The 27,143-nt window shown below is 39.2% G+C and overlaps 1 protein-coding gene across 10 annotated transcripts in view; it reads right to left on the reverse strand.

Annotated features, from left to right (window-relative positions):
* The window catches only part of LOC105492058 (adenylate kinase 9), a 189,032-nt gene that overhangs the window by 123,644 nt on the left and 38,245 nt on the right, over nucleotides 1–27,143 (reverse strand). For 7 of the 10 annotated variants that reach the window (XR_003020488.2, XM_071096284.1, XM_071096283.1 and 4 more), the window contains 4 exons: nucleotides 16,345–16,419; nucleotides 13,115–13,213; nucleotides 4,363–4,502; nucleotides 4,102–4,282 (listed from right to left, as the gene is read on the reverse strand). Coding sequence is in view for 9 of the 10 variants with exons in the window: in XM_071096284.1 (XP_070952385.1) it covers nucleotides 4,102–4,282; nucleotides 4,363–4,502; nucleotides 13,115–13,213; nucleotides 16,345–16,419 (495 nt within the window). In the remaining variant the exon portion in view is untranslated. Of the gene's footprint in view, nucleotides 1–1,755; nucleotides 1,898–4,101; nucleotides 4,283–4,362; nucleotides 4,503–5,083; nucleotides 5,279–13,114; nucleotides 13,214–16,344; nucleotides 16,420–27,143 lie in introns of those variants that run through there. The other 3 variants (XM_071096286.1, XM_011758919.2, XM_071096285.1) reach the window with 3 other exon arrangements.

Below are 27,143 nucleotides of genomic sequence, written 5' to 3' on the forward strand. Positions count from 1 at the left end.
CTCTTCCCTCAGGGATCACACATTAGGAGGGCTAGTTCCCCTGTCATGGCTGTAATTTAAAGATTCTTAAAAAGATGGTAGCCATGTACAGTTCCATCAGTAGTTTTTAAAACTTCCCATTTATACATGTTCTCATTAGAACAAAGGTTGTCATTCTTTTGACATGGGTGAAAATTTTCATCTTACTATTATTTTATGTTACTTATCTTCTGATGAGGTTAGGCATCTTTCATAAGTTTTTTCCACTGATAAGTCATCTTCTGTGGTTTTCTTTAGCTATCTGTTGCCTATTTTCCTAGGGTTGCCTATCTTTATCCTTTTGATCTATAGGCAGTCTTAAGTATACAGTGCCAGAAACATGTTTTTAGTTATACTTGTTTTGAAGATCTTCCAGGCTACTGGGTTTCATTTAAAAAACAGAGGCCTTGTATCAGAGAGAAATGTTTTATGCTCTGATGAAATATAATTATCAATCTTAAAAAATTATTTTGGGGGATTGTCTAATTGCTGCATAATAAAGTACCTAAAAACTTAGGGACTTAAAACAAACAAAAAATATTATTTCAGTTTCTGAGGGTCAGAAATAATAATTTTTCATGATTTTATTTTATTGTATTTTATTTTACTTTTTTAGAGAAGAGGTCTCAACATTTTGCCCAGGCTGGCCTCAAACTCCTAGACTCAAGGGATCCTCCTGCCTCAGCCTCCCAAAGTGCTGGGGTTACAGGCATGAGCCACCATGCCAGTTGATTTTTCATTACTTTAAATGGGAAATTTATAATGCATTATACCGTGACTCAAATTCTATAATGTAACTAAAACATAAGCAAAGGTCTATTACAAATAACAGGCAATCATGTTGTTTGGATGCAAAATGGTTAAAACATCATTATGTGATCACCAAACAATTAATATGATTGGTGATACACATTTGTTTTCCATGCAGTAAAATGGTCTTTCTTAGGGCCAGCAACATTTGAGACTCCGTTACTGACACATGAGGGAGTTTTCTAAACACTCACACTTGATTTTGACATTCTACCACTTGTATTTGAAATGTATCACCTCATCTTTCCTGACTATTATAAATTTAAAATGTAGAATTTTCTTTTGGAAATGTAAATATAAACAGTATTTGAAAAATGTTGTATTGGAAGATATGTGTGGTCTATGTTGTTTGCACATTAAAAACCAGGTGATGCTTCACAGGAAAACATTATATGGGAATACATTTTAAGGGTATGTTTGAATTATAAGACCCTTGTACTACCTAAGAAGTATAAAAGTACCAATTTATATTGGAAGTAATATGTCAGGCATTATTTCTTGGGTGACTCTTTAAAGAAAACAATATATAACATGCAAGATAATAGAGAAAAGTTTTAATTAGTTAAAAATGATATTACCTAGGATAGCATCAAAACCCATCAAATACCCAGAGCTCTGTGCAAATTTCTACACAGGAAACTCTAAATTATTACTAACATAAATTAAAGAGGGCTAAATAACTGGTAAAATGTATCATGTTTATGGACTAGAAGAGTCAATATTGTAAAGATGTCCATTCCTCCAACTGATGTGATGCTATCCCAGTTAAAATCCCAAAAGATTTTTCTACATAAAATTGCAAAGGGCTAAGAATAGCCAATGCACTCCTGAAAGAGAACAATAAGATAGAAGACCTTGCTTTATTTGACATCAAGACTTATTGTAAAGTTAAAATAATTAAGTCAATGTAGTACTGGCAAAATACTAATAGAATGATGAAATAGATCAGTGAGGCTCGGTATGGTGGTTCATACTTGTAATCCCAGTACTTTGGGAGGCCGAGGTGGGAGGATCATTTGAGGCAAGGAGCTCCCGAGATCAGCCAGGACAACATAGCAAGGGCCCATCTCTACAAAAAAATACGAAAATTAGACAGGCATGGTGGTGTGCATCTGTCATCCCAGGTATTCAGGAGGCTGCGGTGGGAAGATTGTTTGAGCTCAGGAGTTAGAGGATGCAGTGAACTATGATGGTATCATTGCACTTCAGCCTGGGCAATACAGCAAGACCTTGTCTTAAAAAGAAAAGAAAAGGAAAAAAGAAATAGATCACTGAGCCCCAAAAGAGACACACATATGTATAAAGACATGATATAGGACAAAGGGGGCAAACAGTTGATAACGGATGATCTTTTCTTCAATGATCCTGAAACAACTGAATATCTATATGAGAAAAAGTAAAACTTACGCAGTCCTTCACATTATAAGAAAGTAAGTCTAGGTGGATTATATATCTAAATGTGAAAGTCAAAACAATAAAGCTTTTAGAAGTTAATATAGGACAATATCCTCATGATGTTTAGGTGCAAACATTTTCTTAAGTGTGACATAAAAAGCACTAATGATAACAGACAAGGTTGATAAATCATTCCTCATTGAAATAAAGAACCTCTGTTTATTAAAAGATGCCATTAGAAAAGTGAAATGGCAAGCCACAGAGAGACAAAGAATAGTCATAATGAATATAATCAACAGAGAACTTGTATATAGATAATATTAGGAACTCTTACTAATAATATACAAAAATACAACTAAAAATGGGCAAGACAGTTGAGAAAACACTTCAAAAAGAGAATATCTAAATGGCCAGTAAACATATGAAAGAGGTTCAACCTCATTAGCCATTAGGGAAATGCAAATTAAAACCACAGTGAGATACCACTATACACTCACTAAAATGGCTAGAATTAGAAAGACTGACCATAATAAGAGTTGACAGGAATGTGGAATAATGGAACTCTTATACACTGCTGATAGTATTGTGAACTAATGGAACTACTTTGGAAAACAATTTGGCATTATCTACACAAGTTGAACATATGTCCATGTGTGCACCAAGAGACACATACAAGAATGTTTATAGTAGTGTTATTTACTCCAGTCTGGAATCAATCCAAGTTTTATTAGTGCTCAAATGTGGATAAATACATTATGGTATAAGTCAATCAACAGAATACAATAAAACAATAAAAATGAATAAAGTGCACCTACATTCAATAGTGTGGACAAATATCATAATTATAATGTTAAGTGAAAGAAGCCAGGCACAAAGAAGATAAATTGTTTTAAGTCTATAAAGTTCAAAAAACATGCAAAACTAGCCTATGGTATTTGGACGTATGCTTGCATGGCAAAACTGTAAAAGAAGTGTGGAAGTGAATGCCATAAAATTCTGGGCAGTGGTTACCTTAGTGTGGAGAGTGAGGAGACTGGTATTGAGAAGAAACATGAGAGGGCTTCTGGGTGCTGGCAACATGCCAGATTTGACCTGGGTGGTGGTTACATGGGGGTTCATTTTGCGATAACTCAGTGAGCTTCACTTTTCTGTTTGTCATGTTTCACAATGAAAAAGTTAAAAGCAAATAGAAAATAATACTCCTGTGCTTAAAAGAATGCAGCAGCACTCTGAACAACTTCTAACACCTTCCTGTGGCCTGAATTGCTCCGTCTTTAGCCATGATCTTGTGCCATTCCTTCTTGCATAGGCAATCCTCAAGTCACACTGCCCCTTCTTGAATTCATCCACATTCCAATCCTTCATCAAATCTTTTGGCTCTGCCTTCAAATTATATCCCAAATATGCTTGTTTCTTACCACTTTTACTGCTATCACTCTTGTCTAAGCTAAATATAATTTCATTTACTGAGAGTGGAGAACAAGACTACTGAGGGAGAAGGTGTCAAGGTGTTGGGAGGATCATCTTTGTAATAGTGAAATCACCATGAATTAGGACAGGAGTGAGTCTATAGAGAGAGTGAGAGTGAGCCAGGAGTAGTGAAACCCAGGGGACCAAAGATGAGTAGAACCAAGAAAGCTAATAGGTGGCAGAGTCTGAATGACACGATATTCACATCAGGGGGCTTTTGGGAAGCAGGGAGGGACTCTGGTCCAGAAGCAGCAATAAACAACAAAAAGAATGCCTTCCCTATTCCAAGTCCAGTGGAATAACTATTCAATTGAAACATGAAATTTTAAAAACTGAATACAAATAAAATCCTACAAATTATAATCAAGTATAGATAGATACATGACAGATAGATAGATAGATAGTTACCTTTCCTTTGTAATTTTCTGCAAGCATATTGCAAAGTGTTGTTTTCCCTGAATATTGAGGTCCAAATATGAATACTTTACATGGTGGTGCTGGCATAGGTGGAAGCAGATAGGGACGTGGATTCAATACAAATGGTTTTAATGCTTCTTCTGATGAAAGACAGTAGATTTTACCTAGAAAACTTAAAATATGCCATATTAGTAAGCAACTGAAAAGATGTATGAGGAAGTTTTAAAATTAGGTTCTGAAAATCTTACTTACCTCACAGAATAATCCGGTAATCCTGAATAAATGTTACCATCTTTTAAATTCACAGGACATGTACGTCCCCATTTACTTCTCTGCCATCTGTATCTTGCTGCAATAAGTTTATAAGATGCAAGAGTACGAAATAGCTCATCCTGTGAATTGCAAATACTACATTAAAAATAGAAGCATAAATTTTGCTGAAATTAGGAGTATTAAATATTTCACTTATTATTTTATAGTGCTTTACTATTTAATAAATAATTTGAAAAGGAAATTTTGGCTTTTTCTTAATTGCAACATTCTGCACTTGTCCTTGATTTAATAAGACTAGTTTACATTTATGTTAAAATATCTTTAAATTCTACTGAGCAATTTCTGTCATATGGTAAAACAAGCATAAGGTAGAGAGTGCATTTTCTATCATCTTCCTTAGAAAACAGATTCTGAAAAATTCTTATTAAAATTTTTTGAAAATGTACCAGCTTCTTAGCTAATTTACCTTGGCTTTTACGTATGCCTAAGATGTTATGTACAGATTGTTTTTGCATTTACTTAGCTATAAGTGGTTCTTTAATTCTTAAAATGTAAAGTCTCCTTCATTAGCAATCCTTTCTGTTGGCGACCTCCAGATAAGTTAAGAAATACTTTTCTACAGACTGCAAAATTCTGTAGAAAACTGCTAACTCTCAGTTGGGAACATGCCTATTTTATTTTATATTTATGCTTATTTTACCATATGATAGAAAGGTTGCTTGAAAGGTTCATCTGTCCTTGTGGTTCCTTAGCAGGGGATGAGAAAACTGGTGAGAGATGGCATGGTGAGTATTATGGTTTGAATGTCCCCTCCGAGACTCAGGTTGAAACTTAATTGCCATTGTGATGGTATTAAGAAGTAGGGCTGTTAAGAGGTGATTAGGTCATGAGTGCTCTGCCCTCATGAATAGATTAATGTCCTTATCTCAAGAGTGGGTAAGTTATTTTGAGGGTAGACTTATTATCAAGGCAAGTTCAGCCCCCTCTTGCCCTGGCTTTTGCACTCTTTTGTTCTTCCACCTTCCACAATGGGAAACCCAGCACAAAGGCCCTCACCAGATGCTGGTGCCATGCACTTGGACTTCCCAGGCTTCAAATAAACTTACTTCTGTGAACCAAATAAACTTATTTTCTTTATAAATTACCTAGTCTGTGGTATTCTGTTATAGCAAAAGAAAATGAAGAGAGTGGGCAATGGCCAGGGGAAATCGGCTCCCCCCAACCCTCAGATGTGGGTCACACATGTATATGCTGGCTTCAGAGCTGACTATGCAATGCAGATGAGATTGTGAGCTATGATTTTCCCTGGACCACTGCAGCATCAGAGAACAAACAGGCATGTGCACTGCAGGGATGCTGCATGAATGTTCCCAAGTGAGAGCTGGAAGTGATGGCAAATATTAAGGAAACTGTCAGTGCTCAGGAGAGTTGCATAAGACCAAGAACCTCATCCATGGAGCACATTAAGCTACAGGCCTTCTCCACAGAGTTCCTGGACAATGAGCTAGGGACTGAAACCATGGCCAGTTAGGTCAGGAGGCAGTCACTCTTTCCTTATCATCCATATTTCCCGCCCATACATGAAAAAAGTATTTGAATAGACCGTATGTATTCTCTAAAAGGTTAAGTATTTGAATAGCAGACCAGACCATGTTCCTCTCTCAACTTCATGCCCGTGAGGCCACATGTTCAGCAGGTGCTGAGGGGAGAGGAGAAGATGAGCTTTTAAATAAATTTGAAGGCCGGGCGCGGTGGCTCAAGCCTGTAATCCCAGCACTTTGGGAGGCCGAGACGGGCGGATCACGAGGTCAGGAGATCGAGACCATCCTGGCTAACATGGTGAAACGCCGTCTCTACTAAAAAATACAAAAAAGTAGCCGGGGGAGGTGGCGGGCGCCTGTAGTCCCAGCTACTCGGGAGGCTGAGCAGGAGAATGGTGGCGGGCGCCTGTAGTCCCAGCTACTCGGGAGGCTGAGGCAGGAGAATGGCGTAAACCTGGGAGGCGGAGCTTGCAGTGAGCTGAGATCCGGCCACTGCACCCCAGCCTGGGCGGCAGAGCAAGACTCCATCTCAAAAAAATAATAATAATAAAAATAAAAAAAAATAAAAAAATAAATTTGATATTACAGGCTTCAAAATGGTCAGGACTGGCTTCTGGTTAAACAAAGCAGACTGAAAACATGAATTTATGTTTGCTGCTTTCCTAAAACCTCACTAAAATGACAGGAGAAGAATAAAAAAAAGAAAACTCATGAGGACACAGAGAATGGGAGAAGAGACTAGAGATACTGATCAGGGCTGGCTACAGCTACACAATTTTTTAAGTTAGAAAGCAGATGGATGAGTGGTAACTGACTTATATCAGAGAAAGGTGAAAGAAAGCCAAATATCTGTGGAGCAAAGATAGGTATGGGAGGGGTAGGAACAACAAGGAGCCAGTGGATTCACTTTGCAAAACCCTGGAAAGACATGGGACCTTGTGATACCACGTACCTCTGACGGGGAATAAATGGAGAGCAGAAAACAGTATAAGTGGAAGTCTTTGAAACAAGGTGCTAGTGCCAGAGCCATTCCCACTCTACTTGGTCCCCTCCCACCACCTCTCTCCCAGTGAGAAGACCAGAAGCATACTTTCTGGAGCGACTTAACCAGAGGAGCATGTGAGGGACCCCAGATACAGCCAAGGTAGTGGAGCAGGGGCAGAAGAAAGCTGGCCACTATAACCACTACCCTCAAGCTCTACTCCTACCCATCCTCTTGCTGAAGAACCTCTGGACCTTTCCATGATCCAGCAACTAAGGGTTAATGCCTGGCAAATGTCTTCAGCACTTCTGCCAGCTCTGCTGTGATTGGGTGAATGCTCGTGCACAGCACAAACTAATTTGCCAGGGCCAGAACAAAATGAAAATTATAGGACCCTTGTTCTACAATTAGTAAGAATTTCAAGACTGCAGCAGCAGAGAATTAAACTAAGCACATGGGCCTGTATGAAGTTCATGAAGCCAGCCCTGCCCCTACGATACAGCTGTTAAAATTTTTTAAATATCACCATTGGTTATAGGCACTTTAAAAGCATAATCTCATGTAATATTTATAATAACATGATGCCATAGGGATTGTTGTCCCTTTTTAAATATATACCATTGAATAAAGGGCAGCAAGGTTAAGCAGAGTCACAGGTCTGATAGGCTGTACTGCTGAATTCAAATCCAGGTCTATGTGACTCGAAAACCAAAACTTCTACTGTGCCAGGTGCCAGTCTGACCCTGTCCTTCCTCCTAGTGCACAAACCCAGGCCCATGTCCCCATCTACCTGCACAGCCCTTCCTCTCCAGCAACTCAGCAGAGGTTACAGTTCTCTCACACTTCACCAGGATGCTGGAGTCTACAGTAAGATCTCAGTGCATTTCCTACCCCTTTAAACCAGTGGTTCTCTTCCCTGGCTGCATACTAGAATCTCCTAGGGAAGATTTTTGGGTTTGCTTTTTGTTTTTATAATTGTGGTAAAATACACATCACATAAAATTTGTTTTTGTAACCACCTTTAAGCATACAATTCAGTGGTATTAAGTATATTCACTGTGTTGTGCAACCACCACCTGTATTCATTTCCAGAACTTTTCCACCATCCCAAACAGAACTCTGTACTCATAAAATAACTCTCCTTCCTCCCTAGCCCCTGGTAACCTCTACCCTACATTCTGTCTCTACGAATTTGTCTATTCTGTGTATCTCATATACGTGGAATCACTTGTTTGCCCTTTTGTATCAGCTTGTTTCACTTAGTATGTTTTCATGGATATTTTATCATATATAAGAATTTTACTCCTCTTTAAGATTGAATAATATTCCATCACACACACACACACACACACACACACACACACACTCTCTCTCTCTCTCCACATTTTGTTTATCAGTTCATCCACTGATGGACATTGGGTTATTTCTACCTTCTGGCTATTGTGAATAAAGGTGCTAGAAATATTGGTGTACAAGTATCTGTTTGAGTTCCTGGTTTCAATCCTTTGGGGGAAATGCCTAGAAGGGTAATTGCTGGATAGATGAGAATTCTATGTTTAACTTCTTGAGCAACCACCAAACTATTTTAAACAGCAGCTGCACCATTTTACATCCCCACAAACAATGTAAGAGGGTTCTCATTTCTCATCAACATTTTTTATTTCTCATTTTTTGAATAATAGCACCCCAGTGGATATGAGATGGCATCTTATTGTAGTTTTGATCTGCATTTCCTTAATGGCTAGTGATATTGAGCATCTTTTAATGTACTTATTGGCCATTTATATATCTTCTTTAGAGAAATGTCTATTCAAATCCTTTGCCCATTTTTGAACCGGATTTTTTTTATTGTTGTGGAGTTGTAGTTGTTCTTTCCATATTCTGCATACTAATCCCTATCAGATATATGATTTTCAAATATTCTTCTCCTTTCTGTGGGTTGTCTTTTTACTCTATTGATTGATGTGTTTTCCTTTTTTTGTAGAGATGGGGTTTCACCATGTTGGCCAGGCTGGTCTCAAACCCCTGGCCTCAAGTGATCTGCCTGCCTCAGCTTCCCATAGTACTGGGATTATAGGCATGAGCCACTGCACCCGGCCTCTACTCATAGTGTTGATGCAGAAAAGTTTCTTGGTATTTTTTCTTTTGTAGTCTGTGCCTTTGATGTCATATCCTATTTTGTTGTTTCACTTAATGACAGAGCCTTACCTTAGAAATTCTGTTTTAACTGGCCTCGGCGTCGTTATGTTTAAAAAGCTTCCTAGATGACCCCATTTTGCAGTCAGGGCTGGGAATCACTGCTTTAAATATTCCTACTATATTGATTCTCTAAAAATCACATGCCTTTAGCTGAAGATTATTCATCTAAAGTCCTTTAAAAACATAGGAACTTGTAGATCAATCAACTTTAATTAACCAGGCTCCTCTGGTGTCTCAAGAATTAAAGTAGGGGTTCTCAGACTTAAGTGGGTATTGTTCTAGATTTTGTAAAAATACATTTTCAGGTTCCATCTCCAGACAGTCCGGTTCAATTAGCCTGGGATTCGGGCCTCAGGATTTGTATTTGTAGTAAGCTTCCCAGGTGATTCTTTTGAGGTGGGCTTGACTGCCAGGTAGAAATGCTACTTAAGGGATATGAATAATGACTCCAGCGTACACAGCCATATCTTCGTCCCTTTTATGAAAAAGGAGGCAGGTCCACCTAGTTAGTCATACAGCTTATGAACTACAACCTTACACCTATGCCCCATGCATGCAATGCTTTCTAAGGACAAACTTTCTGGCCAGAAATTTTGTGCAGGTTTTATAGATACTTTTTCTCTTTCCTTCAGTGACGATCTAGATCAGGAGGCCTCAGTACCCAGTTTATTTTTCCCAGCCTCTGTTCTGACCAAGCTCACTTTTCTTCCTCTTCAGCACCAGTTCATATTGCAGAGGTCCCAGCTTGTATTCCAGTTATGTGGACCCACTGAGATCTTGTTATGATACGGGATAACAGAATGACCTCTTTCTTCAAAGATTTAAAATTTGAATTATATCCATTTATGATCATGGCATATGTTTTGGTTTTTATTTTATTTTTATTTTTGAGACAGGGTCTTGCCCTATCACGTAGACTGGAGTGCAGTGGCACAATCATGGTTCACTGCAGCCTTAACCTCTAGGCTCAGTTGATCCCCCCACCTCAGCCTCTCAAATAGCTGGGATTATGGGCATGTGCTATCATGCCTGGCTAATTATTTTTTATTTTTTATTATACTTTTAAGTTTTAGGGTACATGTGCACAACATGCAGGTTTATTACACATGTATACATGTGCCATGGTGGTTTGATGCACCCATCAACTCGTCATTTACATTAGGTATTTCTCCTAACGCTATCCCTCCTCCAGCCCCACACCCCATGACAGGCCCCGGTGTGTGCCCTGGGTCTAAGTGTTCTCATTGTTCAATTCCCATCTATGAGTGAGAACATGAGGTGTTTGTTTTCTGTCCTTGCCATAGTTTGCTCAGAATGATGGTTTCCAGCTGCATCCATGTCCCTACGAAGGACATGAACTCATCCTTTTTTATGGCTGCATAGTATTTCATGGTGTATATGTGCCACATTTTCTTAATCTGGTCTATCATCGATGGACATTTGGGTTGGTTCCAAGTCTTTGCGGTTGTGAATAGTGCCACAATAAACATACGTGTGCATGTGTCTTTACAGCAGCCTAATTTATAATCCTTTGGGTATATACCCAGTAATGGGATCGCTGGGTCAAACGTACTTCTAGTTCTAGATCCTTGAGGAATTGCCACACTGTCTTCCATAATGGTTGAACTAGTTTACACTCCCACCAACAGTGTAAAACTGTTCCTATTTCTCCACATCCTCTCCAACACCTCTTGTTTCCTGACTTTTTAATGATTGCCATTCTAACTGGTGTGGTATCTCATTGTGGTTTTGATTTGCATTTCTCTGATGACCAGTGATGATGAGCATTTTTTCATGTATCTGTTGGCTGCAAAAATGTCTTCTTTTGAGAAGTGTCTGTTCATCTCCTTTGCCCACTTTTTAATAGGGTTGTTTTTTTCTTGTAAATTTGTTTAAGTTCTTTGTAGATTCTGGATATTAGCCCTTTGTCAGATGTGAAGATTGCAATACTTTTCTCCCATTCTGTAGGTTACCTGTTCACTCTGATGGTAGTTTCTTCTGCTGTGCAGAAGCTCTTTTATTACATCCCATTTGTCTATTTTGGCTTGTGTTGCCACTGCTTTTGGTGTTTTAGTCGTGAAGTCCTTGCCCTTGCCTATGTCCTGAATGGTATTGCCTAGGTTTGCTTCTAGGGTTTTTATGGTTTTAGGTCTAACATGTAAGTCTGCAATCCATCTTGAATTAATTTTTGTATAAGGTGTAAGGAAGGGATCCAGTTTAAGCTTTCTACATATGGCTAGCCAGTCTTCCCAGCACCATTTATTAAATAGGGAATCCTTTCCCCATTTCTTGTTTTTGTCAGGTTTGTCAAAGATCAGATGGTTGTAGATGTGTGGTGTTATTTCTGAGGCCTCTGTTCTGATCCATTGGTCTATATCTCTGTTTGGGTACCAGTACCATGCTGTTTTGGTTACTGTGTCCTTGTAGTATCGTTTGAAGTCAGGTAGTGTGATGTCTCCAGCTTTGTTCTTTTTGCTTAGGATTGCCTTGGCAATGCGGGCTCTTCTTTGGTTCCATATGAACCAAAACTGTGTTGCCTCATAATTCAATGTCAGACTGCTGCGCTAGCAGTGAGCAAGGCTCCATAGGCATGGGACCTGCTGAGATAGGCGCGGAATAGTAACTCCTGGTCTGCCGTTTGCTAAGACTGTTGGAAAAGCACAGTATTTCCCGGGGGAGTGTCCCGTTTTTCCCAGGTACAGTCTGTCACAGCTTCCCTTGGCTAGGAAAGGGAAATCCCCTGACCCTTGTGCTTCCCGGGTGAAGCGACACCCTGCCCTGCTTTGGCTCACCCTCTGTGGGCTGCACCTGCTGTCTAACCAGTCCCAGTGAGATGAACCAGGTACCTCAGTTGGAAATGCAGAAATCACCCATCTTCTTGGGAGCTGCAGACTGGAGCTGTTTCTATTCGGCCATCTTGGAACCCCGCCCCAAGTTTTTTTAAATTTTTTGTAGGACCAGAGTCTTGCTATGTCCCAGGCTGGTCTCAAACTCCTGGGCTCAAGCGATCCTTCCATTTCAGCCTCCCAAAGTGCTGGCATTATAGGCATGAGCCATTGTGCCCAGCCCTGGTATCCGTTTTTTAAAAATAATTTCTACTCATATAGGTGAAACTGAACTTCTCAGAATAGATCAAATCCTCCAATTAAAACTCCCTGTGGCACTTTTGGCAATTGGCAAAATGTGCTACATACGTAGCACATCAGTGTCAGGAACACATTAGTTACTTAAAAAAATTTGGTTGAATGATTAAAGAAATAGAGTTAAGAACTTTTATGTCTTCACATTCTTTGGTGCTGCAAACTTTTAAACTGAACTTGGATTTCTTTCTTTTTCATTGTTCCTATGTTTAATCGTTATGATTTTCTTTGTTTCAAAATTTGTGTTGTGTCTAATGTCTAAAAGGATATTGTGCTAATATTACAGCTTCTTCCAAGAAATCAAATCCATTTTTATAAAAGAATACAAATTAAGGCCACAACATACATATATATGAATAAATATATATATTTATGTATATATGAATATATATGAATATATATTTATGTATATATGAATATATGAATGAATATATATTTACATAGATGAATATATTTACATAGATGAATAAATATTTATGAATAAATATATGAATATATATTTTATATATATATATTTTTTGAGATAGTATCTGGCTCTGGTGCTCAGGCTGGAGTGCAATGGCATGATCATGGCTCACTGTAGCCTTAACCTCCTGGGCTCAAGCAATCCTCCCATCTTAGCTCCTGGGTAGCTGAGACTACAGGTGCATACCACCACACCTGGCTAATCTTTTCTTTTCTTTCTTTTCTTTTTCTTTCTTTCTTTCTTTCTTTTTTTTTTTAAGGATGGTTGCTCACTAGGTTGTCCAGGCTGGTCTCAGACTCCTGGGCTCCAGCGATCCTCCCATGGGATTACAGGTGTGAGCCACTGCACCCTGCCCACAACATACATTGAAAACTAGACTTTCAAACAGTTCCATATAACTTACATTTTCCATTGTGTCATTAATTTCTTCCTCTGCACCCTGAAGTTTGGTTATAACAGCTGCTCTTTTTAGGTTCAGATATTTAAGTCGACTCATAACAATCTAGATTTAAAGAATAGATATTTAACTACATTGGCATCTGAATATCTCAAATATTCTGAAACAGTGATGGGCTTATGAGTCAAGCCCATGCTCCCCCTGACTCTGGGTTGAATCTTTGCTTGCTTCATCTGGCCTCTGGCTGTTTGCTGACAATCCTTGGTATGTCTTGGCTTGTATATGCATCACTCCAATCTCTGCCTCTGTTGTCACAGAGCCATCTTCTCCCTGTGTGTCTGAGTCTCTTCTCCTAATCTATAGGCAAAGACCTTATTTCCAAATAAGGTCACATTCACAGGTATTGGACTTCAGGGTTTCAACATATGTTTTTGAGGGACACATTTCAACTGATAACAGTCTGCCCTCTGGTCCCCAGATATTCATGTTCTTAGAGGTCTTGGTATCTGGGACCTCTTCAGGCAAAGGGATGATTGCCATATGAAGATGGAGGCAGATATTGGAGTTATGCTGCCATAAGTCAAGAAATGCCGGTAGCTACCAGAAGCTGGAAGAAACAAAAATAGAGTCTCCCCAAGAGCCTTTGGAAGGAGCATGGCACTGCCAACACTTTGATTTTGGACTTTTAGCCTCCAGAACTGTGAGAGAATACATTTCTGTCGTTTTAAGCCACCAGTTTGTGGTACTTTGATATGGCAACCCCAGGAAATTAATGCAGACACTACGTGGAAGAATCTGGAAAAATAAAAGAGGCCAGCACATAGATCATGAGATGGGAGATAGTGAGATAGCCCAAATTCTGATGGTGTGTGGTAGCCTGTGATAGATTGTGTTACAATGCAACCTTCACTGGTTAATTCCCTAATTCATTCTGGGTGGAGTACACTTCCTTATTCCACTAATGGTGAGCTTCTCCATGTAGCCTGCTCTGCCAATGGAACATGGGTGGAAGTGCAGAGTACCAGCTCCCATGGGAGCCTTCACAAGCTTGGCAAGTTCCAGTCAGACGCCTTGGAGCTTCTGCCCTCTACCTTGAGGAAAGTGTGTCCCAGGTAGTAAAAAGTGGTAGAATTCTGGCCATATTTTGAAGGAGAAGCCTGCTGTATATGCTGGTGAATGGGATGTGGGATGTGAGAAAAAAAAGTCAAGGAAAGCAACTGGCTGGGTGGTTTTTGCATTTACTGAAAAAGGAGAATGGTGGGAGAAGCACATTGGGGGTAGGGTGGTGGTGGTGAAGTTCTATTTTGCACACTTAAATCCAAAATAACTAGTAGACATCCAATTGGAAAAACAGCAGTTGAGCAGCCATTAAGTATACAAGTATGGAATTCAGGGGAAAGATCTGATATAGTATCATGAATTTAAGAGATGTCAGTGGTGAGATGATATCTAAAGCTACTGACTGAATGAAGTCTCTTAACAAGTGAGGGTAAACAGAGAAGAGCTCACGCCTTGTGAATTCTGGGGTCCTGCAACACTGCAGGTTAAAGAATTGGAGTGTGCAGTGAGGTGTAATGGAAATATTGTGGTGTGGGGCCCAAGAAGCCAAGGAAAGAAGGGTGCAGAAAAAAAGACGTGATCTGTTGTGTCAAATGCTGCTTCTATTAAAGATTGAATTAGATGAAGACTGAAAAATGAGCAGTAGCTTTGGTCATGAGATCACAGGTGATCTTGGCAAGAGCATGTCTCAAGTGAGGAGCTTCTCCCTGAGCTGGCTCCACCACTAGCATGCACTGTTACCGTGTTGCCACCAATCGGATCAAGCCAGAAATCTGGGCATTATCTTTGACTTTTCTCTCTCCCTTAATTCCCATATTAAGTTGTTCATCAAGTCCTGTCAAGTAGATTTCTTAAATGTCTCTCAGATCTGTCCTTTTCTGTCCATTCCTGTGGTCACTACCCTAGGTTAGGCCACTATCTCATACCTGATTGATGGCAAAAGCCAAAACTAGTTTTCCTACCACCGATTTGATTCTCCTTTTGTTTTATCCTCACGTGGAATGGAGTGATCTTTCTCAAACAGAAATAAGATCATTTGTACTTTATGGCTTAAAACCTTTTCCTGGCTGCCTATTCCCTCATGTTGAGGTCTGAACTCCTAACTACAGTTTACAAGGTCTTTCTTGGTGCAATCCCTTCTAATTTCTAGTCGTGGCTCTATTCTACCCCTCCTACCCAATCCTCCTATGTTCCAGTCCTACATGAGTTCTTGCAACTCACTATGCTCTTTCTGGCCTCTGGGGCCTTCACACAGACTCTTCCCTCAGCATAGAACACTGTCCCACTTCCCTCACCTACCCTTGTCTTCAAGGTCTAGTTCTTACTAGTCCTTTACGTTTCTATTTAAACATAGTTTCAGACTGGTGGTCCTCCTTACTAGACTAGGTTTTGTCTTTATGCCATGAACTCCTATAATACCATGCATGTGTATCCCCGACTGTAACAAAACTGCTCTCTAGAGATTTATTTTCCCCAACATATTGGATACTGCATGAGCAGAGAGACGTGTGAACCCTTCTGCCTCCTTCCTATCTTTATCCCTAGAGCCCATTATAATGCCAGACACTTATTTGACATTTAAGAAATAATGACTACATTTTTGTATTATTGAATTATTTTTGTAAAACATTTTTGGGTTCCAATTTCTCTGCATCCTCACCAACACTTTTTATTTTCTGTTTTGTGTTTGTTTGTTGGTTTTTACTTTGGTCATCCTAGAAGGTAAAAGGGGTTCCCCATTATGGTTTTGACCTGCCTTTCCCTAATGACTAATGATGTTCAGCATCTTCTCGTGTGCTTTTGGTTACCATTGCTTTTACTTTTCTGTGAGGCACCTTTTTTTTTTTTTTTTTTTTGAGACGGAGTCTAGCTCTGTTGCCCAGGCTGGAGTGCAATGGCCGGATCTCAGCTCACTGCAAGCCCCGCCTCCCGGGTTCACGCCATTCTCCTGTGTGAGGCACCTTTTGACAGAGATTTTAAATTCAAATGTAGTTTTGATTTTTAAATGGACAGATGAATAAACAGAACATCAAAATTTTAAGTGTCAAGACAAATTGTTCAAAGATAAATGGTGCTTAAATATAAACATACTTCTGTTTACTAAAAGAAGTACAATACTGTCAATAGCTTTTAAATTTTCCACACTGTGAAGCATTCCTGCTGAACACTGCACTCACCATAAAGAGCTCCTCTGGTGGTCTATTTCCATTTAGCTCAATGAGATACTGGGGATTGTGTTCAGCCATTACTTCCTGCAGTTAATAGAAAAGAAACTTTACAATACAGGATCACTGGAAAAATGGAATACAAGATCAGAATCTTAATACACTATGCAGAAATATTTAAAGTAAATTGTTTGCCTTATAAATGTTATAATGTATGTTATTTTCAATGCTCAAGAGATCTTTTGAAAAAGCTCAGAGTAATCTTCTCTCCATGAATTTTATTTTCCTGTTAAAAAAATCTTTTTTCTCTACATTGATGCCTTAATGTTTTTTCCAATACAAAATGTTTTGGGGCATCTATCTGCATATGTTCATAGCTTTGCTATTTGGTTTCCAAACCATGGAAGCATCTGATTAAAATTTAAGTCACAGACTTTCTTCACATAGATACTAGCATCATTTAGAAGACACAACGTATTTTGATCATTCCAAGATGGCCGAATAGGAACAGCTCCAGTCTACAGCTCCCAGCATGATTGATGCAGAAGAGGGTGATTTCTGCATTTCCAACTGAGGTAACTGGTTCCTCTCATTGGGACTGGTTGGACAGTGGGTGCAGCCCACAGAGGGTGAGCCGAAGCAGGGCAGGGAATCACCTTACCCTGGAAGTGCAAGGGGTCAGGGAATTTCCCTTTCCTAGCCAAAGGAAGCTGTTTCCAAGGGTACCTGGAAAATCGGGACACTCCTGCCCTAATACTATGCTTTTCCAACAGTCTTAGCAAATAGCATACCAGGAGATTACATCTCACGCCTGGCTCAGTGGGTCCCATGCCCATGGAGCCTTGCTCACTACTAGTGCAGCAGTCCAAGATCAAACTGCGACGCAGCAGCCAGGCTGGGGGAGGGGCATCTGCCATTGCTGAGGCTTGACTAGGTAAACAAAGCAGCCAGGAAGCTTGAACTGGGTGGAGCCCACCGCAGCTCAAGGAGGCCTGCCTGCCTCTGTAAACTCCATCTCTGAGGGCAGGGCATAGCTGAACAAAAGGCAGCAGAAACTTCTGCAGACTTAAACGTCCCTGTCTGAGAGCTTTGAAGAGAGCAGTGGTTCTCCCAGCACAGAGTTTGAGCTCTGAGAACGAACAGACTGCCTCCTCAAGTGGGTCCCTGACCCCCGAGTAGCCTAACTTGGAGACACCTCCCAGTAGGGGCCGACTGACACCTCATACAGCCAGGTGCCCCTCTGAGACAAAGCTTCCAGAGGAAGGATCAGGCAGCAACGTTTGGTGTTCTGCAATATTTGCTGTTCTGCAGCCTCCACTGGTGATACTCAGGCAAATAGGGTATGGAATGGACCTCCAGCAAACTCCAACAGACCTGCAGCTGAGGATCCTGACTGTTAGAAGGAAAACTAACAAAGAGAAAGGAGTAGCATCAACATCAACAGAAAGGACATCCACACCAAAACCCCATCTGTATGTCACCATCATCAAAGACCAAAGGTAGATAAAACCACAAAGATGGGGAGAAAACAGAGAAGAAAAGCTGAAAATTCTAAAAACCAGAGCACCTCTTCTCCAGAGGATTGCAGCTCCTCACCAGCAACGGAACAAAGCTGGACAGAGAATGACTTTGACGAGTTGACAGAAGTAGGCTTCAGAAGGTCGTTAATAACAAACTTCTCCAAGCTAAAGGAGGATGTTCGAACCCATTGCAAAGAGGCTAAAAACCTTGAAAAAAGATTAGATGAATGGCTAACTAGAATAAACAGCATAGAGAAGACCTTAAATGACCTGATGGAGCTGAAAACCATGGCACGAGAACTACATGACGCATGCACAAGCTTCATTAGCCGATTTAGTCAAGTGGAAGAAAGGGTATCAGTGATTGAAGATCAAATGAATGAAATGAAGCAAGAAGAGAAGTTTAGGGGAAAAAAAGAATAAAAAGAAATCACCAAAGCCTCCAAGAAATATGGGACTATGTGAAAAGACCAAATCTAAGTTTGACTGGTATACCTGAAAGTGACAGGGTGAATGGAACCAAGTTGGAAAACACTCTTCAGGATATTATCCAGGAGAACTTCCCCAACCTAGCAAGGCAGGCTAACATTCAAATTCAGGAAATACAGAGAATGCCACAAAGATACTCCTCGAGAAGAGCAACCCCAAGATACATAATTGTCAGATTCACCAAGGTTGAAATGAAGGAAAAAAATGTTAAGGGCAGCCAGAGAGAAATGTTGGGTTACCCACAAAGGGAAGCCCATCGGACTAACAGCAGATCTCTCAGCAGAAACTCTAAAAGCCAGAAGAGAGTGGGGGCCAATATTCAACATTCTTAAAGAAAATAATTTTCAGCCCAGAATTTCATATCCAGCCAAACTAAGCTTCATAAGTGAAGGAGAAATAAAATCCTTTACAGACAAGCAAATGCTGAGAGATTTGGTCACCACCAGGCCTGCCTTACAAGAGACCCTGAAGGAAGCACTAAACATGGAAAGGAACAACCGGTACCAGCCATTGCAAAAACATGCCAAAATGTAAGGACCATCGAGGCTAGGAAGAAACTGCATCAACTAACGAGCAAAATAACCAGCTAACATCATAATGACAGGATCAAGTTCACACATAACAATATTAACTTTAAATGTAAATGGGCTAAATGCCCCAATTAAAAGAACACAGACTGGCAAATTGGATAAAGAGTCAAGACCCATCAGTGTCCTGTATTCAGGAGACCCATCTCACGTGCAGAGACAGACATAGGCTCAAAATAAAGGTATGGAGGAAGATCTACCAAGCAAATGGAAAACAACAACAACAAAATAGCAGGGATTGCAATCCTAGTCTCTAATAAAACAGACTTTAAACCAACAAAGATCAAAAGAGACAAAGAAGGCCATTACATAATGGTAAAGGGATCAATTCAACAAGAAGAGCTAACTATCCTAAATATATATGCACCCAATACAGGAGCACCCAGATTCATAAAGCAAGTCCTTAGAGACCTACAAAGAGACTTAGATTCCCACACAATAATAATGGGAGACTTTAACACCCCACTGTCAACATTAGACAGATCAATGAGACAGAAGGTTAACAAGGATATCCAGAACTTGAACTCAGCTCTGCACCAAGTGGACCTAATAGACATCTACAGAACTCTTCACCCCAAATCAACAGAATATACATTCTTCTCAGCACCACATCGCACTTATTCCAAACTTGACCACATAGTTGGAAGTAAAGCACTCCTCAACAAATGTAAAAGAACAGAAATCACAGCAAACTGTCTCTCAGACCACAGTGCAATCAAATTAGAACTCAGGATTAAGAAACTCACTCAAAACCACACAACTACATGGAAACTGAACAACCTGCTTCTGAACGACTACTGGGTAAATAACGAAATGAAGGCAGAAATAAAGCTGTTCTTTGAAACCAATGAGAACAAAGACACAACATACCAGAATCTCTGGGACACATTTAAAGCAGTGTGTAGAGGGAAATTTATAGCACTAAATGCCCACAAGATAAAGCAGGAAATACCTAAAATTGACACCCTAACATCACAATAAAAAGAACTAGAGAAGCAATAGCAAACAAATTCAAAAGCTAGCAGAAGGCAAAAAATAACTAAGATCAGAGCAGAACTGAAAGAGATAGAGATACAAAAAACTCTTGAAAAAAAAATCAGTGAATCCAGGAGCTGGTTTTTAGAAAAGATCAACAAAACAGATAGTCTGCTAGCCAGACTAATAAAGAATAAAAGAGAGAAGAATCAAATAGATGCAATAAAAAATGATAAAGGGCACATCACCACCGATCCCACAGAAATACAAACTACCATCAGAGAATACTATAAACACCTCTACGCAGATAAGCTAGAAAATTTAGAAGAAATGGATACATTCCTGGACACATACACCCTCCCAAGACTAAACCAGGAAGAAGCTGAATTTCTGAATAGACCAATAACAGACTCTGAAATTGAGGCAATAATTAATAGCCTACCAACCAAAAAAAGTCCAGGACCAGACGGATTCACAGCCAAATTCTAACAAAGGTACAAAGAGGAGCTGGTACCATTCCTTCTGAAACTATTCCAATGAATAGAAAAAGAGGGAATCCTCCTTAACTCATTTTATAAGGCCAGCATCATCCTGATACCAAAGCCTGGCAGAGACACAACAAAAAAAGAGAAGTTTAGACCAATATCCTTGATGAACATCGATGCAAAAATCCTCAATAAAATACTGGCAAACCGAATCCAGCAGCATATGAAAAAGGCTATCCACCACGATTAAGTTGGCTTCATCCGTGGGATGCAAGGCTGATACAACATACGCAAATCAATAAATGTAATCCATCACATAAACAGAACCAAAGACAAAAAATCACATGATTATCTCAATAGATGCAGAAAAGGCCTTCAACAAAATACAACAGTCCTTCAGGCTAAAAACTCTCAATAAACGAGGTATTGATGGAATGTATCTCAAAATAATAAGAGCTATTTATGACAAACCCACAGCCAATATACTGAATGGGCAAAAACTGGAAGCATTCCTTTTGAAAACTGGCACAAGACAAGAATACTCTCTCTCACCACTCCTATTCAACATAGTGTTGGAAGTTCTGGCCAGGGCAATCAGGCAGGAGAAAGAAATAAAGGGTATTCAATTAGGAAAAGAGGAAGTAAAATTGTCCCTGTTTGCAGATGACATGATTGTATATTTAGAAAATCCCATTATCTCAGTGCAAAATCTCCTTAAGCTGATAAGCAACTTCAGCAAAGCCTCAGGATTCAAAATCAAGGTGCAAAACCCACAAGCATTCCTATACACCAATAACAGACAAACAGAGAGCCAAATCATGAGTGAACTCCCATTCACAATTGCTTCAAAGAGAATAAAATACTTAGGAATCCAATTTACAAGGGATGTGAAGGACCTCTTCAAGGAGAACTAAAAACCACTGCTCAACGAAATAAAAGAGGACACAAACAAATGGAAGAACATTCCATGCTTATGGATAGAAAGAATCAATATCATGAAAATGGCCATACTGCCCAAGGTAGTTTATGGATTCAATGCCATCCCCATCAAGCTACCAATGACTTTCTTCACAGAATCAGAAAAAGCTACTTTAAAGTTCATATGGAACCAAAAAAGAGTCCGCATTGCCGAGGCAATCCTAAGCAAAAAGAACAAAGCTGGAGACATCACGCTACCTGACTTCAAACTATACTACAAGGCTATAGTAACCAAAACAGCATGGTACTGGTACCCAAACAGAGATACAGACCAATGGATCAGAACAGAGGCCTCAGAAATAACACCACACATCTACAACCATCTGATCTTTGACAAACCTGACAAAAACAAGAAATGGGGAAAGGATTTCCTATTTAATAAATAGTGCTGGGAAGACTGACTAGCCATATGTAGAAAGCTTAAACTGGATCCCTTCCTTACACCTTATACAAAAATTAATTCAAAATGGATTAAAGACTTACATGTTAGACCTAAAACCATAAAAACCTTAGAAGCAAACCTAGGCAATACCATTCAGGACATAGGCATGGGCAAGGACTGCATGACTAAAACACCAAAAGCAATGGCAATGGAAGCCAAAATAAACAAATGGGATCTAATTAAACTAAAGAGCTTCTGCACAGCAGAAGAAACTACCATCAGAGTGAACAGGCAACCTACAGAATGGGAGAAAAATTTTGCAATCTTCACATCTGACAAAGGGCTAATATCCAGAATCTACAAAGAACTTAAACAAATTTACAAGAAAAAAACAACCCCATCAAAAAGTGGGCAAAGGAGATGAACAGACACTTCTCAAAAGAAGACATTTATGCAGCCAACAGACACGTGAAAAAATGCTCATCATCACTGGCCATCAGAGAAATGCAAATCAAAACCACAATGAGATACCACACCAGTTAGAATGGAGATCATTAAAAAGTCAGGGAACAACAGATGCTGGAGAGGATGTGGAGAAATAGGAACAGTTTTACACTGTTGGTGGGAGTGTAAACTAGTTCAACCATTGTGGAAGACAGTGTGGCGATTCCTCAAGGATCTAGAACTAGAAGTACCATTTGACCCAGCGATCCCATTACTGGGTATATACCCAAAGGATTATAAATCATGCTGCTATAAAGACACATGCACACGTATGTTTATTGCGGCACTACTCACAATAGCAAAGACTTGGAACCAACCCAAATGTCCATCAATGATAGACTGGATTAAGAAAATGTGGCATATATACACCATGGAATACTATGCAGCCATAAAAAAAGATGAGTTCGTGTCCTTTGTAGGGACATGGACGAAGCTGGAAACCATCATTCTGAGCAAACCATGGCAAGGACAGAAAACAAACACCGCATGTTCTCACTCATAGGTGGGAATTGAACAATGAGAACACTTGGATGCAGGCCGGGGAACATTACACACCGGGCTGTTGTGGGGTGGGGTCTGGGGGAGGGATAGCATTAAGAGAAATACCTAATGTAAATGACGAGTTAATGGGTGCAGCACACCAACATGGCACATGTATACATATGTAACAAACCTGCATGTTGTGCACATGTACCCTAGAACTTAGAAGTATAATAAAAAATAAAAAAGAAAAAAGAATTTATGATATGATAATGATAACATTGGAAACATTCAAACATTTTTCTTTGGGCTCTAATTGTATCTGACTCCCCATTTATATGTTTTCTTCTTTATTCTAGTAAATTGACTTCTTTTCTATAGTTGTTCAGGTTACATCCACAAGGAAAAATTTAGCTTTTTTCCTCCTGAAGTTTCCAATTTTGGGGGTAATTTTAAGCATAAATATAAACATAATCAAATATGAAACAAATGAAAATGAGATCCACAAACGTGGGATTAGCAATTCACTTTGTTACCATCTTTATCAACTTTAGCAGCTTGATTGTGGACATTTTCTGACTTTGTTTTGGCTTCTTCAGTGTCCACTAAAGAGCTGCCTCTAGGGTACTTTAAGTACCCTAGAACTTAAAGTATAATTTAAAAAAAAAAAAGAATTTCAAGCCAGAAAAAAAAAAGATGCAACGTATTTTTATTATTTTAAGACACTTTTTTTCTTATGGAATTTTTTTTTAAACCCAGAAAAGTAGAAATTGATCTCTCATCCAGCCCCCAAAGGTAACTACTATTACTGTTTTCCTCCCATCTTTCATGCCATGAAAAATTGTTTTGCAAGTTCAAATTCATAATGGAGCTTACTTTTTCACTTAACATTATAACTAACCTTCCCCTATACTTTTTATAAGATCACTGTCAATGTAACATTTTAGTGGTTTTATAAGATTATGTACTGTGGATATAGCACTATTTAATATTCCTCTGCTGTTTGACATTTAGGTATGTTATAATACTTTATTAGTTATTTTCAAGCATTTCTTTTTATGGAAGTTTTAAAAATTACTTTCTTCTTTAATAATTACCAAAATAACTTGTACTAACTGTAACCAGTGAAGGAATGCAAAAAAGTACATAGAAACAGTTAACACAACTTCTCCCTACTCCTCCATGCTGCCTGCCCAACCTGGTGGGTTTCTTTACATAAGCATTCACCTCACTGATATAAATATACGCACACATATAAATGTTCAGTAACAGAGAACATGCATCCTTTGGTATATCCTCATATATTGGATATATGGGCCAGATTTTTAAAAGTAGGGTTTTATTTTATTTTATTTTATTTTTTTTTGACATGGAGTTTCACTGTTGCCCAGGCTGGACTGCAGTGGCGCGATCTTGGCTCACTGCAACCTCTGCCCCCCTGGCTCAAGCGAGTCTCCTGCCTCAGCCTCCCGAGTAGCTGGGATTATAGGCACCCACCACCAGGCCCGGCTGATTTTTGTATTTTTAGTAGAGAGGAGGTTTCACCATGTTGGCCAGGCTGGTCTCGAACTCCTGACTTCAGGTGATCCACCCATCTCAGCCTCCCTAAGTATTGGGATTACAGGCGTGAGCCACCATGCCTGGCAAAAGTAGGTTTTAATATTAATATAGGTAGGTATAGCCAGTTGGTTTTCCAAAGGTGGTGGCAATTCAAAGCCCTAACCAGCAATGTATGAGAAGGTTCATTTCTTCTTGCCACCATTGGCTATTTTAGCTTTTAAATTTCTGCCAAATTGAGTTAAAAGATGGAATCAGTTTATTTTACTTTTTATTCCTGTGGCGAGGTTCAGCATTCAGATATGCATCTCTGTAAACTGCCTTATCATAACCTCTATGCATTTTTCTATCGGATTGTTTCTTTTCTCTGACACTCATGGAAAGTTTTTAACCCTTATCTGGCATGTGGATTGCAAATATTTTACCTTTCCATGATTTATCTTTTGAATGTATTTATGGCATCGTCAGCAAGATAAAATATTTTAATAATCAATATATATTTTCATTACTTGTAGACTTCCTTTCTTGTTTAAATTAGATTTTCTTCTCTCTCTCTCTCTCTCTTTCTCTATTTTTCTCTTTCTCTCCTTCTTTCTTGTGGAGACAGGGTTTCACCATGGTTTTTGCCATGATGCCCAGTCTGGTCTTGAACTCTTGGGCTCAAGCGATCTGCCCGCCTTGGCCTCTCAAGTGTTGGGATTATAGGCATGAGCCACTACATCCAGCCTAAATTAGATTTTCTTTATCTCAAGATTCTATTAATATTCTTCTAAATTTTATTCTACTATTTGTTTTTATTTTTAATATTAAAATCCAATATCTACTGGATTTTATTTTTGTACATCAACAGTGTTGAATTCTGAGCCCTGTGTTCCTGGAAAGTAGGGATGGTTGAGAAATAAGACCCACCTCCATCCTTCCTCAAGGACTCAGATAAAGTCTGTCTCCATCTTTTCTCATGACTCAAGGATGGCTCCCTTGTTTATCTGCTTCCATAAAATCCAGCTCGCTTCCATTTCTTTTAGAAGGTCCTTATTAATGAACATTCTCCTTATTGCAAGTTTGAACCAAATCATCTCTTTAATTATCCAGTGTATTTTGTTTTTCACAATATTGTGCGAGGTTAGATTCTACATGTTTTCCTCTAGACTGACAACAGATTATACCAGCATTATTCACTTATCCATAAATAATCATGTTTTGAACAAGGCTTCACATCACATTGTTTTACACATATTTTTATTTATATGTGTAAAACACATATTTTTATTTATATTTATTTTATTTATATATATATTTAAATAATATATATAATAATTATTTAAATAATATATATATTATTTAAATATATATATATATATTTCTTTCTTTCTTTCTTTCTCTCTTTCTTTTTTGAGACAGAGTCTTGCTCTGTCGTCCAGGCTGGAGGCGCAATCTCAGCTTACTGCAACCTCTGTCTCCTGGGTTCAAGCAATTCTCCCGCCTTAGCCTCCCGAGTAGCTGCGATTACAGGTGTGCACCATCATGCCCGGCTGTTTTTTGGATTTTAGTAGAGATGGGGTTTCACCATGTTGCCCAGGCTGGTCTCAAACTCCAGAGCTCAGGTAATCCACCCCCCTCGGCCTCCCAAAGAGCTAGGATTACAGGCTTCACCACCGCGCCCAGCCTGTTCTATATTTTTTACTGTTTCCTTAAGCTAGATTCAATCTTAAGAGTGAACTACTAAGTTGCAGAGTATCAACACTCTTAAGGAAATGGATACCTGCACCAGGAGCTGAGTGCAGGTTCAAAAACAGGCCCAAATGGGGACGTGGTGTTGGCTTAGCCCTGAAGCAGTGGGCAGAATGTATACCAGAAAGTGATGCAGCTCAGTTTGCTCTTGCTTGCTTTCCTTGTATCTCTTGGAGATACACTGAACTTTAGTGGCCTTGGTCTAAAAGCGAAGTAACATCTCAGCCAGGTCAGAGGAGATTAGAATTGTAGGGTCTTACCCTTTATGGCTCTCCTCCCTCAACATATAAGGCAATTGCTTGGCTATTCAGCAAGTATCATCTAGGCCTAAAGTCTAGGTTCTTGGCTTTGAAATTCTGCTTTGTTGCACTAGGGCAATGAATTCTTATCTACATTTTGCTGCAGGGCCTAGATGTTTTCTACTTCTGGGTGTTTTTGTGGACAACCTGTCAAAGGATGGCCGTACAAATTCACATTTGGGGTATAAGAGTTCTTTACTATACCCTTGCTAGCATTAGGAATTTTTACTACCTGTTCAACTTTTAAATTTTGATCATGGAAATGATATTTCATTACTTAGGTTAGCATTTCTTTATTGTCAGTGAAGCTGAACATTTTTTCTACAGGCTTATCACTCTTCATTTTTGTTAATTGCTCATATTTGTTGTCCATTTATCTCAGGACAGAGTGAACTTACAGGCTTTTAAAAAATCATTTCTATGACCTTTTAATATATCAAAGCTTTAAATCTTTCATCATAGTTAATGTGAATATTTTTCCAGTTTATTGTCTTTTAGTTTGAGTGTGGTTTTATCTATTTAATTTCTGGAAGTTGTATATTTAATGAAATTGAAGCTATCATTCTTTTTCCTTTGTATCTTGTCATCTGTGTTGATCAACATTTGTTAAGCATTTACTGCTTGCCAGACTTTGGGCACTGCACTGGGCACCAGCAATGTGAGGAAATATAACCTGGTGCTTGTACTAAAAAGATAACCTCTGCATTTCCCCCCCGTAAATACAATTTTCTAATTTCTGAATCTGATTCTAATTTGGCTTTATTTCATACCCAGTGCCAGCCACTTAAGGAGTAGTCAGGATGCTTTTATTGAAGGAAGAAAGG

The sequence above is a fragment of the Macaca nemestrina genome, chromosome 5 (assembly GCF_043159975.1).
Source record: "Macaca nemestrina isolate mMacNem1 chromosome 5, mMacNem.hap1, whole genome shotgun sequence".
NCBI classification, from domain to species: domain Eukaryota; kingdom Metazoa; phylum Chordata; class Mammalia; order Primates; family Cercopithecidae; genus Macaca; species Macaca nemestrina.